General features: G+C 41.3%; 2 protein-coding genes across 2 annotated transcripts in view; both read right to left on the bottom strand.

Annotated features, from left to right (window-relative positions):
* Window positions 1-1,607, bottom strand: part of LOC138628269 (MOB kinase activator 2) — a 7,907-nt gene extending 6,300 nt beyond the window's left edge. Inside the window, exon 1 of the mRNA XM_069711224.1 lies at window positions 1-1,607. This exon is cut by the window's left edge and continues 1,245 nt beyond it. The gene's annotated coding sequence lies outside the window, so the exon portion shown is untranslated.
* Window positions 1,608-2,209: 602 nt separating this feature from the next.
* ppp6r2b (protein phosphatase 6, regulatory subunit 2b) lies at window positions 2,210-14,266 on the bottom strand. Its single transcript, XM_069711222.1, has 26 exons — window positions 13,876-14,266; window positions 12,531-12,683; window positions 12,234-12,389; window positions 11,989-12,087; window positions 11,460-11,646; window positions 10,425-10,562; window positions 10,260-10,325; window positions 10,031-10,143; window positions 9,832-9,945; window positions 9,490-9,610; window positions 9,052-9,213; window positions 8,714-8,947; window positions 8,538-8,602; window positions 8,327-8,442; window positions 8,129-8,214; window positions 7,954-8,031; window positions 7,766-7,863; window positions 7,625-7,682; window positions 7,282-7,403; window positions 6,980-7,155; window positions 6,701-6,857; window positions 6,165-6,244; window positions 5,571-5,781; window positions 5,402-5,425; window positions 4,475-4,618; window positions 2,210-3,726 (listed from the first exon to the last, which is right to left on the bottom strand). The coding sequence occupies exons 3-26, from the start codon at window positions 12,359-12,361 to the stop codon at window positions 3,693-3,695; spliced, it is 2,811 nt and encodes a 936-aa protein (XP_069567323.1). The 5' UTR covers window positions 12,362-12,389; window positions 12,531-12,683; window positions 13,876-14,266; the 3' UTR covers window positions 2,210-3,692.
* Window positions 14,267-14,866: the final 600 nt, after the last annotated feature.

Raw genomic sequence — 14,866 nt, 5'->3', positions numbered from 1 at the left:
TTACAAAAAAAAAAAGAAAAAAAAGGCATCTAACAACACAGCTGTGTTTCCCACCACTTCTCCAACATCCACACACTCGTACCCAAATTTAATCATATCAGAAAATCTTTCAACTTTGAAATGGCCTCAGTTGTAAGTAGCAAGTTAAGTAACAACTTCACACCCATCGTTTCTCTTACAGTTTTGAGCACACACTGTACAATACAGCACATACCCAAGGAGGTGAATTGAGGTTAATGTGCAAACTTAATGGCACTTAAAAGATGACTGTATCGTACCTCATGCCATTATGCATAACATCACAACATACCCGTAGCTATACTGCACACGACACATTCTGAATGAAATATTGGGACCCTGCCCTAACAAAAAAAAAAAAAAACACAGCCCTTTCTCTTTTAACCTTGACATAAAGCAACGCTAACTCTGTGCAGCTCCACTTCAAACAGCTCAATGTGCCTAACAGATAAAAGCAAAAAACAGAAGAAAAGCCGTGATATAAGATGAATCCTCAAAGTCTTGTCTTTGACTTGTGCCATCTTCTCAGACTGCTGAAAACTCCATCACGCAATAAAACAAAAAAAGAGGAAACACGAGGGAGGGATCAAACACGGACCACTTTAGAGAAATCTAGACCTGTAAGACCGCTGCAAGAAAGGAGGCTACTTCACAGATATGGAGCCCAGTTGTACACTGGTGGGAAGACACACTTTGGCAGAAAGCATCGAAGAAAAAGTACCCTAGAGTATCTACATGATTCATTCATTCAAGTCAGACATTCCCGCCTCTTTGAGAAGGGAAAACTATGGTGGCACTTAGCACCACCAGATACAAACCAAAAGTGCTTCTTGAAAAAGTGCTTTTAAAATAAATACAACAATCTATGTAAATAGTTTCATAGGCATACACGCAATTAAAGTCAACTCCTGCCCTGAGAAAGAGAGAGACGAGGAGAAAGATAAAGTAAAGCATGACTGCCTGGCACACGCTAATTTAAAGGATAATTCTCATCTTATTACAACTCGGGTCATGTTTTCGTAGTTTCTTTGCCATAATTTGTCACTGGTCATGATTAGACAGGAACTACACTATGGAGCTCTTTTCCTATGAGTGGGTCCATGTTTTCTTTATTTCTTGCACATGCACACATTGAAGCAGAGGTGCAAGCACGCAACAACACACGATCCTGCCAATGGTTGCACACGTCACACTGATTAACAGGGAGACCAAGACTGCCAACAAGTAAATATGAATGTAAGCAATGCTGGATTTTAAAAAATCTGAACAAGCTGCTTTGCAAATGTTTTATGAGGAAGGAAGTGCACTCGGCACATTGCTCGGGTGATGTAACATACGCACATTGTTTTGTTGAGTAATCCTCAATGTAAACATAATTTTTTTGTTTGTTTACAAGAAATTCCACTGGGCACCTCTAATCTGTCAAGTATTTATTTTTTTTTTTTTTTTGATTATCCGAGTCATTGTTTGATTTAAAAGGTGTCCAGAAAGAGTACAAACAAAATTCTCAAAAAAATGTTAAAGCTCAGGGTGATGTCATGAAATAATTTAGGTCTGACCAACAGCCCAAAACCCAAATATATTTGGTCAGCAGCTTTGAGGAGGCAATACGTGTTGTTGTTTTTTGCTTGCAAACACACTACAGCAGTTGCAGAATGATCAAAATAGTTGCCAAATATATTTCGGTTGACAAACTGTTGTAATAAATGAAAGATTTGTTTAGCTCCAGTTGATATTAATCCCTAATTACAGGACAAGTATGTATGCAAGCGATATGATAACAAAATCAAAGTTGAAGCAGTATATCATCCTACCAAGGGCAGTTTAAGTACTATTTTAAAAAGGTGCCATATTGTATGCATTCTGATTTTTATTTCCTTTTTAATTATAAAGCAGATCTAGGTTCTACATGAATAATTTTTAATTGTCAAAACACTCAGTCCACATAGAAATGCACACAGCCTGCCTGTATTCAACAACTGAACCGTCTAGACTTCTGAAAATTTTAGATAGTTTTTGGTACTTATGACCACTGCATTATCTCCTCATGATTATCAAGACAACAAAGAAAACATCAGAACATATTTAAAATATAGGACCTTTAAAGTCACCTCTATTTTCTCGTTCAATTAACTCGACTAATTAAGCCAATAATTAGTTTCAAACTGATGAATGAAAATAAGACCCCAAGTTGTAATAAACAATTAATATCCTTTATTCCACTACGGAAGACATACTGCAGACAACCGACTCACACCCACACTCACAACATGCACACTCCCAAACCTCCATGTAGGAAGCATCTAGCAAAGGAACAGGAACTGATGCTGGCCTATTAACCAAAACACAGACATCATTATTGCCTCATTTCAACAGTACAACACACATACAATACACACGTTGCAACCTGCAAAACAACTGCCTTCCCATACATTGGATTTATTCCAAAAATAGATATAATGTTTATATATACTGTTTACATTTATGTTACGATTACATATTACCAAGAATAGCCACAACCTAATACAGGTTCAAATTTCACAATATTACATTTAAACAGCTCGGGGGGTTGTATGAAGTGGTATGTGCACATCACCGTGTCTTTTTTTGTTGTTTTGTTTTCGCATGTGTTTGTAGATATGGTTGTGTATACGTGTGTGTATGACACTGTGTGCGCTTTCTTTGCATCTGCATACCTCTCCTTTGACCTGAGAATACACTCTGTACCCCCTCACACACACACACACACACACACACACACACACACACACACACACACACACACACACACACACACACACACACACACACACACACACCTCTCTAAACTACATGAATCTGTCAGAGGAGGAAGTACTTCCAAATCTGAAGCTCCAAATGATCAAAGAGAGCATTTTCATCCCATGCGATCAAAGCAAATGAAAACGTATTTGATTGAGAAATGATTGAGATGGTTGGAAAAATAAGCCAAATAATGATCACTCACACATTTGCACTAATAAAACATCTGCCCGGCATGTACACCGATATGCTGAAGACAAAATGGTGGTTAGCTAGCAAGCGTCTTGGCTTTTGTAATCTTGGCTAATTATATGAATACAGTTTTCTTTACTAAAGTGTAAACAGTCAAATGCTCTGCAAGAAAAACTCCCTGGGCTGTGGTTTTAAGCCGAATCCAGACAGGCTCAAATAATCAGAAATTCTGATGCTGAATTTAAAAAAAAAAAAAAAAAAAAGGTCAAATTTTCAGTCTTGTTTTGTTCAGATTAAAGTGCCATAGTTGGCACACAAACTTTCCGTGTCACCTGTGCTCATCACAACAGATAAGGGTGTTGGATTTTCCAAGTTCAGTGGAAAAAAAAAAAAAAAAAAAGAGCCACGCGAAAAGTTCAAATTTAACACAATTTGGCTTTGAGGCGTCTGGTACAATGAAATGTTCTTTAAAAAGTACATTTCTCTTTGAAGCTGTTGAGTTGTAATTATATCACGAAGGTGCAGTAAAGACATCAAGGGATTTCTGGTATCCAACATAAACGCTGTTTGATCTGAGGATCTTCAATTCACTTACATGTCTTCAAACAAAAAAGGGCGTTGGAGGGTTGCTAACAGGAAGCAAAGGTGGCATGGCTGTGTGTTGAATGAGCAGGTATGAAGCGTGTGGCTGTACCTCGTCGTTAGGCCGGTCCGTTAGTGGAGGACTGTGTGTCTCTGCAAGATGAAAATAAAAAGGGACACATATTTTGGGTTTATCCGCTCCGAGATAGAGGCAAATTGAATTTTTGGTTTACAGCATCCAAAGCATTACAAAAATCACATGTGAGGAAATCTACAGCAACATTGTATTATGAATAAATAATGAATGAATGGTGCCTTTACCTAAATTTTATTGATTTGTTATCAGAATTTCAGTACAATCATTTTTATTTTTAAAATAGTTTTTCTACAATGTGAAAGGTTGCTGCATCCTCACATTGCAACAATTAATTCGGCGAGTAAAATTGTATCACCGTCATCAAGACAACCCAAACTGTCCCAGTAAGATGCAGATTGTAAACCACTGCAATAATCCTTTAAGTCATACACACAAATGTGAAGCATTTGGCAAAGACTGCTCTCCAAACTTTGACGCACTTAAGTGTTCATAATCACAGATACTTTTTGATTTGATCAAGCAGGTAATAACATTAACAATGGCTCCATTTAGATCTGCCAGAAGGCCGTAACAGCAAACGTCCATGGACAGAGCAGGGTCCTCGCGCACCTGAATGAAATGCAGCCATCTCTAAAATTACACTAGATTACATTAGACTTTTGTTTGCAAGGTCATTGATGTCTGCAGGTTTATAGTCCTTTGGTCCAAGGACCAAGTGCTTTAAAAAGGAAGGAATCACTGGTCTTATGTTTGGTGATGTCAGCTGTAAACAAAACACACACACACACAAACAAAAACACTTACTGTGTGACTGCAGCCGTTGGGTTAGTTGGACCTGCAGTAATTGGGCTGGAACAGTTTCCATGTTTCTGTCCTTTTTCACTTTCTTTCTCATTGCCTTCCCGTTTGTCTTTGGAGAGTCCCTCTGCAGGCACCTTATCCCCTTCGCTGAAAAAAAAAGAAAATAATTCAGGCATAACAATCTTGAAAAATAGCAAAGATGCCAGATTCAGCTGCTGGCAAAGTTTCCCCACGGTTATCTGGTCTGGGGTCTGTCCACACTGGTCATTACCATATCCAGCGCTTACAGCAACCTGGGCATCCGGTTCTTTTTCCGCCAGAACGAAGACGGCTACGACTGTCCAAAATCACAGTGAACTGGGCTAAAGTTTGGATCTATTTACCTGTAGCATGCTGGTTGGTGCACTGTTAGTAACTTGTTAATGTATTGGTTTGTTAGAATGTGGATATGTTGGATTGGTAGCGACCTTTGTCCAAAGCATGCTATCTGACAGACTGTTAGTGGTGAGGGTGCTCTGATGAAAACAAATCATGTCCTCATATCTGGAGTTAGACGGAGAATTTTCTCTCAGGCAACCACAGTCAGTCGTCATACATTGCTCTCATCTTTTCTATTCAACCACCCTTTAATATTTTAAATGCTGAGTGACTTGATTTGTAAAGTCTGGGAATTAAAAGGTTATATTGAGAGTGTGGGGTAAACCTAACAAAGGTGTAGAAGCCCTGTAGGTCCTCTACAAGTCACCATTTGTGTGTTAGTGCATTTTCTATGGATTCGATTTTTGCATAAATTATGGCACATGGGATCGTTATTCCACATCCTGCTAAATGCAACAAGCAAACAAAAATGTGTGACCCATTTTAAATCCTGCATACAATTTCAGGAAAGCATTCCACACTTCAGAGCACAGAACCTCAAGCACAACATACCGTCTGACTGCAGGTCTGAATACTCTGGAGTCAGGGGGAGGTGAGGAAGAAGGGAACAGACAGGAGGAGGAGGATATCAGAAGGGAAAGGAGGGCTCTGTAAAAGCACATGACAATAGAAGAGGGGGACACACTGAACAAGATGGAGCAGCAGCTCCTTGTTTATTTACCTGGTGAAGACTGCTCTCTCATTTTTGGCGTCCATGGTGAGCCGGATGGTCTCCTTGCCAGCACCTGTGGTGATGGTCTCCGTGGTGACCGTCTCACTGGATGTTGACTCTGTCTTGCCTTCTTCCTCATCACTACCTGAGCTGCTAGAGGAGGAGCTGTCTGATGCTACCAGTGGAGCTTTTCTTGCCACACACACACTCCAGACACACGCTGTGGAGATCAAGGTGGATGAAATGGTGTCACTGACGCATGATCACTGCACTAGAACAGTCAACTCATTCCAGAGGGAAACAACATAATTTAACTTAAAAATAAACATGTCACTCAGTATATTAAAACCCAAGATGCACCCTTTCCAGCCATGTTCTTGCCTGAAAATTCAAATGTACATGATTCACATGTGGACATTGACAGATGGAGTTGAACAGCTATTGCACACCAATGGTAGAAACTAGGGACTTTTTCAGACTTGTTTTCATTTTGACCATTTCCTTAATTTTTTTCCCTTAATGTTGTCAATTTGAATACTGTATTAATTAAATACGTATTTTTTTTTCTATCATTAGTCTAACAGGAATTCTGCAGCAACTTACGGTTCTGGTTTGGTTTGGTGTTGTCGGATCCACTGAGCTCCGAGTCCACAGGAGAGCTGCATCTGGGGCCTGTTTCTGAGCTGGTGGACATAAAGTAAGTTACACAGATAAGAAACCCTGAAGAAAAAAATATGTTACAGCTAATGAACTAAACATATGCAGCCATTGAAAGTTAAGGGTGAATTTGTCAAGTTTCCCACAGGTTGAGAATTCACTTGTGGTGGAAGGTGGTGCGTCGTGTGACTGTTGTTAATGCATTTAAAATGGGGAGAATGTAACCCAGGTTATTTTTCGTACATATTATTTACAGATGTTCCCTATGTGCCTTACATGCACGCTATCCGTCCGTAGATGCTGCTATATACAGATGTCCTGTAAATGCCTCACATGCTGACCATCAGTAGATGCTGGCTAGGTGGCAGCAGAAACAGAAGCCTTGAGTCCCCACTCTTACAGCAGTGCATGCAACTTGTGTGTGGCCACAATAGTTTGAAAAGAGTGAAATAAGGCATTCTGATCTAAGGCTTAACACTCACCAACAGAAGGGCTGGAAGTCAGTGAACTTGGCCCATCCCTTCTCCTCGGCCTCGTTTGCAGCTGGCTGAGATGCTGTAGTGTCCCAGGCTGCAAAGCCCACTCCTGCTGCAGGAGCCTTTGAGTTCACCTCTCCAAAGTCTGCTACCCAGCCAGTGGCTGAGAACAAAAAGCACCACACACAATCTACATGAGACACTTGCTAAAAAAAAACCTGCTTTAGTCCTAATACATACTGAGCAAATCAAATATGCATTACTATACAACATAACATATCTTACTCTTAGTTGCCTCAGACTGGTGCTGACTTGTAAAAGGATCCAGGTCATCTTTTGGGTCCTCTTCCTCCTCAGAGTCGGAGTCTGCTGCTCTGTCAGAGGCCTCAGGGCCAGAAGCTGCTGGGCTCTCACAGGTCTTACTGGCTGCTTGGTTTTGGGAGGACCGTGACCCACCAAACCTTGAAACACACAAAATATGTGTGATTGAAGAAGTACGATTAATTCACGAATTTTAAGCTTACTTGCATAAATCATTCCAAAATATAATGTGGAGAAGACATGTATTTTGTGGTGTGTGTGTCTACCTGTTCCGGGACTTGGTTTGTGTTGCATAGTTGATCTCTTTTTCCTCCCAGATGTCCTCTTCATCATCATCAAAGGGCTGAATCCTCTCCTTGGAACAGGCCTCAAACACAGCTGTGTTTGCCTGCAAAAAACAGTTGGGTGATTCAAATATGGTTTCATCAGATCTCCTAATCCCAAAGCCAATCGTATGTCAGGTTGCTTTGATTTTGTTTTTGCTCCCTTGTGGCAAAAAAATACGCATGCATCTTGAGGAATTAACAAAATATATTTAGAGTCCACAGAAAGAAATACAGAAATAGAACTTCAGAGCAGAAGTGTGGAAAAACTTCTAAATAAACTCACACTGTCCTGGCCTGCATCGATATTGATATTGATCTCTGCAATCCGGTCAAATGTTGCCCTGAAATAAGAGCAGGTTTTACTCATTCAGCACCCAATGAAAACAATACACTAGCACATAGAAAAGAATGTCAAGTAATTTACCCAATGCTGTCGTCATGATCTGTAAACTCCTCATCATTGAAGCCGAACTGATCCACAAAGTTAGCTGTCATCTGCTGGATCTGGTAGTCTGAAAAGGCCTACAAACACATTATAACTTGAATAATTAGAATACCATAGTTCATTGCAGACGTCCTGAATGTTTTGAATGTGTGCTTTTGTATGTATACCTGCTGTATTGTCAGTTCCTTGGGGAAGGGGCTCTCCATATCGTCCTCTGAGGAAGGACGAGGGTTTCCAGTGCCAACCTGAACACGGAAAACACCAATACACATGTAATGTTTAAAGTTGTTTGTATAATTAAAAACAGCCACAAGATACAGACGAGTACATGTGAGGCTTTACCAGGTCTATGGTGTTCTTCCTGTTGGTCTCTGACAGAGTCTGGTCCACAAAGGTTTCCCAGCGCCCTCTGTAGTCCTCTGGCAGCTCTACATCCAAAAACACACCAGAACAACAGGCATTACGAGAGAGATACTCCTGTTCTGCTTGCGCTATCGCTTTTTTGCACGTAGGAATGGGTGCACGTGTCCACACACACACCTGTGATGAGGCTACTAATCTGGGTGTGAACTGGGCCTTTCTCAAGGTTGTGGACAACTGTGTTGGCAATCCTGGTCAGATGTCCCATGTACCCTCTTCTCATACCACCCTCTGACCTGAACAAAGAAGTACCACACTTAGGGAAAAAAAACCCACGGATTTCTTCCCGTTACAAAAAACAACATCATGTCAAGGTCTACAACTTCCTTACTGCATTTTATCATTCTCTTCCCAAGCCTCCAGAATCCTCTGGACAAGGTGGCAGTGCTGAAACAACTGGTACATAAGAGATGAAGATAGAGTCATTCAGTTGTTTTCATTCACAAAGAGGTGCCAAATTGGCCATTTCTTAAGCCGTTTGCTTCAAACACAAGAATAGACACCTACATGAGTCACCATTAAGTTATGTGCAGAGTTTTCAGAGGTGACTGAAGGTTCAGAAGTCGCGGTGTCAGTCAAATCCTGCTCTTGCGATGGATCCTGATTAGGCTTAAATTTTTCATGGGAACCCAAGCCAGGCTGAAGTCTCATTTCATGGGCACAGGGCCGAAGGATGGCAGCAACACAAAGCTCCACTTGGAGGTGCAGAAAGTTGTTCCATGTGTACTTGAAGAACAAGTCCTGAAAAGGACACGCATTTTCGAAAAGGGGGCATTGCACACCCGTCACTTTCTCAAAACTGTACTCTAAAGTTGTGAGAAATACAGTGTGTCTGCTCATCTCACCAGAAGGAGGTACATTGTGTTGAGTCTGCAGAGTTCCTGTGCTACGACTGCATGGCTAGCAGAGCTGGTATAAAGCAGAGAGGCCACGAGTCTGGCTACGTGCAGACGCGTGTTCCCCAGTGGCTCCTTTAGCACACCCAGAGTAGTCAGCATAGGATCTCGCTAAAAATGCACAGATAAAAAGGCACAGCATGATGCATATACATCATACATGTGGCACAGCAAAGGTATCTAAAAGGCAGAAAATCAAAAATAACTATTGAAGAAAGGGGTTGGCACGCAACAAAAATGAGAACATACTTTACATTTATGGCATGTAATGGCAAAATTCTGTGATTTTTCTATTGAAACTTATGTTGTATCCATTTGTCATGTTTAGTATGTTATCTCACAGTTAATATTCAGGACCTGCAGATGATTATGTCTTTGTTTATGTACCTTGGGTGGCTCCAGAAGTAGCTGGTGGAAGTGTATCAGGTGTGGCTGGATGGCCAACAAAATACTGCTGTTAACAGTGTAACTTCTCTCAAATCCCTGAGCATCCATTACACCATCCACCCTGCCAGAAACAAAGACAGAAAGCACATTTCTAAAAAAGAAAATGGATGAATTGAGCTTTTAATAAATAGACTAAAAAGAGAGATGAAACAACCTCCACCTGAAAACAAGTTTAGAAAAATAAAAGAGGCCATATTTCAAAGGAAAAATGCCATTAGTGGTCTTTTGGTGAAAATTGATAAGTATACAGAGTTTAAAATGGATTCGAAGTCTCTCACTCACACAGGCCTCCTAATTTCCAGTAAGGTGAGAAGGACTTGAATCCCATTGGCGATACAGCTCTCGGTCCTCTCTCCTGAGAACATATTCTGCAACAACTGCTCCACACACTCCTGCCTGCAGAAACACAGGAGTATGTCATCGTCTTCACGCACTGTTCAAAGAATGTGAACATGTGTGTATGTGCATCTCTCCGACTTACGATTCCAGCACCGTCAGCAAAGGGTCGGGCTGTGAAATCTCTTGGAGCTGATTGGCCTGGTCTCTGCTCAGACGGATGATGTCACACAAAGTCTGAGAAGCATTGGACTGCCTCTGTGAGGGAAAAAATAAAACATGAGCACACATGGACTTTCAGTTGTGTAAACTTGTAAGTGATAGTGATTGTATGTCTTAATAACAAACACAAAAATGATGGAATTCTCTCCAACCTCTTCATCTCTCTCAGGGTGAATGAGCTCTATGAGTCTCTGGGCAAGTTTCTGCTCATTCAGCCACTGGTGAGAGAAATATAAAATTATAACTGCACAGAAAATCAGCACAAAAAAAAAATCAGATTTGTGTAAAATATAAATGTAGGTTCATTTGTCTCATACAGTAAGAGTCTCGAGTCGAAGGGGGGGTGGCTCTACACAGCTGATAAGGCGCAGGAGCACATCCATCATGGCTGACGTATCAATATGCTTTAGGACCAGGGAAAGGAATCCCTCCTTCCGATGTAGGAAACTGATCACCTAAACAAAACATGGAGTAAAAATAATACCATTATATAAAAATGGACAAGGACGTGTCACCTTGATGACAACATTTGTTGCTGGGATTATTTCTTTGATTGAAAAAAACTATCTTTCAGAATAAGTGGGATGTTATTTCTGGAGAGACACATTGTCGTTAAGCTTTTACGTTTGTCACTCCAATATTTCTGGGTGGCAGAACAAAGTACAAAAGACAGATATTTCAAAACATGTGCACATGCAAGAACAAATGAATCAGGGCCCTCTTATAATTCATCTCTACCAGTTTCTATGTGACAGCACAAAATGTTTTTGTTACAACCTCCTCAGAGAGTTATTTAGCTTTGAGGTTGAGACTTTTATACCTGGCATCAACGGTAAGTGTCAATCAATACATTGCCAGCAGCTGTATCAAGAGGCTGCCTCTAGGTGTCCTTTGCAGAGCCTAGCTGAAAGTCTTCTCAAAAGGCCATCTGAGAAATGCATTAACTAACCACAAGTCTGAACACAAACATGTTGCTCTAGACCTTTTAGACAAGCGGGTCTTATTTACCTAGAAATCCTCAGGCTCTGCCCCTAACGGGGTAAAGCCTACACCTTATGCATGCCTTTTTGTGTTGGTAAAGCTGCAAAAAGGCATTTCAACAGAAACAAAACTTTACAGCCATCTTGGGTGAGAGTGAGTCTCTTTGTGAGCATGTTCCATTATCTCACCATGAGCACCTTCAAACTTTGTGAATTTAAATCACAACAACACAAAAATGTGGCTGTCATCTTTTCTGAGTGTGCCCTTTGATTAACAGTGTGTGTGTGTGTGTGTGTGTGTGTGTGTGTGTGTGTGTGTGTGTGTGTGTGTGTGTGTGTGTGTGTGTGTGTGTGTGCGTGCGTGCGTGCTACCTGCTCAGTCTTCCGTGTGATGAGGTTCCCAATTGTCTTGCTAAAGAAAGATGCCAGGAGGGGGTTAAGCGGGGAGGGCTGCTCCAGGAAGGAGTACAGAGTTTCCAGCAGAGGCTCCTCATTACCCAGCTTATCATTGATCACTCCCACATCACATGTCAGCAGCTCACATGCTATATTTGGATACCTGTAGTGAATGAGGAGAACACAAGTAGCAGTAAAATTAAGCAGAACCAAAAATATGACCTCATGTTTCACCTTAGAGCACTTCCTGTGTTAAGATTAAACTGGAGGAAAAAAAAAAAGTTTTCTGTAACAGGAGTGCTGATTTTCACAGGTAGTTTTTCCATTAAAAAAAATGCATCATGTTTTGATTTGTTGGATCAGGAACATTTAACAAAAAAGAAAACCCTGAGCTCACATAAGCTCTTAGCTCTACTTTAAAGTGTTAGATAAGAGATGTAATGTAGTGCACATTTTTCCAGGATACAGTGTACTACATCAGCATATTCTACACAACAGCACCTACTTGAAGCGTTTTGTCTCCTCTCCACCAGCAGGAGGCTCTGTAGTAATCATGTGAACCAGCTCCTGCATGCACTGGTCCTGGCACAAGAACAGGAGAAGTCTACAAACCCCATGAGGAGTAAAAAAAAAAAAAGAAGCACCAATTAGGAAAAGCATGACACACACACACACAAAAAAATGACTGAACACTGAAATGTAATGATAAATTTAATCTGCTGCAGCAGATATGCCAGTAAACAGACAGACCTCCTGTTCTGGGCCTTGCACTCCTGCAGCACATCTTCCTCATCCATGAGCTCACTGAGCATGACATCCTCCTTGTCCAGTAAAGCCTCCAGATGAGAAGATGTGTGCAAGTCAAACTTCCAAAACATGGCTGATGTCACCGGAACATACACTTAGCTGTGGACCAAAAAAACAACGTGGCATGGAGATCAGTATCACGACTGTGTCGCACGGATGTACAAGTTAGTGAATGACATCATTTTAATAATACGTATAATTTTTTTAGATGCAATATGCTGCCTGTATGAGTGAACTTACGTTTGGACAAGGAGAAGTATCCTCAGGCGGATCTTGCTAAACAACCATTTGCCTCTATATCAGTGAGCATCCGCAATTTAAACGCAGCGAAGACACGAACACTTTACTCATACTAACAGCAGACACACAAACCCGGGAGCGAGTGCCTTCAACCTGGTGAGATAATGAGAAACAACAAAATGTTACAGAATAATTTCCAAGAAGATCTACTTCAGAGACAGAAGAAGAGTTCATTTCAGGGCAAGTGCAGAGACTTGCCTCCTCTCTGGAAAGCCCAGGAAGCGATGCATCTGTAATTTAGTTAGTGGTGAACATCATTACCCAGCTAGCTTTGGGAAGGACATCACGCATAAAATCGCAATGATATTGAAGGAGGGGGGGGATCTTACGCATGAATGACAATGACAGAAATACTTTGAGTTTGGAGACTACTGCTGAGCAGACATCCGTGTCACTACGAAGTGCAAACTTGAGACTACAAGGTGTGGTGGTTGTTGACAGATGAGATCTTCACTTTACATCACTCCTGAACTAAATCACACCACAGATACAGTGAAGTATTCATCTTAATAAATGGGCCCGTTATCCAGTAGATGAATGCTGGTTCCCGTGGCTCACTCAAGCAAGACAAGTGGCATCATTTTACAATGTAAAATAACGCTTGAAACGCACTTATTCATTTCTAATCCTCATTTACATTGATGGCACAGTATTAACCATATGTGCTGCCCCTCGTGTACACATCCTGTGAACAAACACGTCGAGCCTATGCAGGTGTTTTTGGGGGGGATTTAACTTTAAAGAAATACGTGTATTTAAAAATTGTATACATCAGCACAACCGTGGCCAGCTTTCAGACAGGCCTGTCGGGCGTCCTCTGATCAGCTGGAGACGGCTACTGTTAGCTTTGAACGGATCTAGGTTACAACAGGATGACCGTCATATCCATGTACATTCATGTTAGCGATCTTATCCATACGGTTAACTTCACCTTAACTTCTCTCCTTTTTTTTCCCCCCCGGTGCGTCTTCAGCGATTAAAGACGAGCGCCTTTTATATTTCCCTTTTACGCACAACGTAAACCAGCCCGCTAGCAAATGCTAACGACACCAAACAATTTTAATCCGCTCCCGGAGACTAACGAGGTTGAGATGAAAAGCTGGAGCAGGTTAGGTAATAATCTGCGGAGCTGGTAAGGTGGTGGTGGCGGTGGGACGACGGCGTCCTCCCGTCAGCGTTAAATCACCGTCCTCCGACCGACCGCTTAATAACAAGGCGGCTCTCTCCTCTCACAGGCTTTACGTTAGATTACACGTTTTCTTCCCGAAACACGAGCTCCTGTTACCTTTGATCCATCATTTTTAACCGTCGTCATCCACGAGCTGAACCGGGGGTGTGGAGAGGGAGAGATGGGGGGGGAGAGATGTGGGGGGGAGAGAGGAGGGGGGCTGTCAGGTCACCCAGAGGCCCATAGCTGCCGTTTCATGACTGCGTTGTTGGCTTTCACGGTGCTACCCTCTCCCCGGCTGCAATGTCATTTGCGCCGCCGCTGCACGGCTGCTTGGCCTGCCGGAGAGGTGCTGTGTTGGACACCGAGCGAGTTGTTGTTGTTGTTGTTGTTGTTGTTCGGCGGTCAGGGCACAACTCAAATAATCTGTCAGATTTGGAAATCAAAATGGCGACTACCTAAAAAAAAAACGTAATCAAAAGTTCAGCTGCTGTCCATCAACTGTGTAAACATGAGTTCATGTTTATGTAGTCACCCTGAAACGCTGCTGCCGGATGCTGCAGTAACACTTAACACCCCCATGCTCTGCTAAATTAAGAAAGTTTCACATTATTGTAAAGAATGCAAAAGGACACGTAAAACCGGTGGTGAAATGTAACTTTGTACATTACTCATGTACAAGTATCTGCATTTTTTTTTTTTTTTTTTTTACAAACTGACAGTTACTTTCTAAGATTAAAAAAAAGAAAAAGAAAATCATACCCTTTATCTCCAATTAAAACCACATATGTCAAAATGTTTTGATTTTGAATTATAATTTTTGTTAAACTGAAGGATTCGATGTTCTTTTATGAGCTGAGAAAAATATCCTATTTCTTAAACTAAATAAACTATTTTAAAATGCACTTGGACCAATTGGAAAATGCATTGTTTCTGAGCTTGTTGACTATTTAGAGATATGTGGTTCTTACAGAACAGAAACAACACAAACATGCCAAACTTCTGGAATATGATGCATTATTGCATTTAAACTAACCAACAGAATATACAGTAGGCTATTTATGCACAACATAGAATAAGCACAATCAAATCCAAATAACTACAGCAG

Source organism: Brachyistius frenatus, unplaced genomic scaffold, assembly GCF_029030835.1.
Source record: "Brachyistius frenatus isolate BFR_SWC_R1_liver_20210118 unplaced genomic scaffold, ASM2903083v1 Contig_97, whole genome shotgun sequence".
Taxonomy (NCBI): Eukaryota; Metazoa; Chordata; class Actinopteri; family Embiotocidae; genus Brachyistius; species Brachyistius frenatus.
The sequence above is the reverse complement of the archived record's forward strand: the minus strand, read 5'-3'. Positions and strand labels throughout refer to the sequence as shown.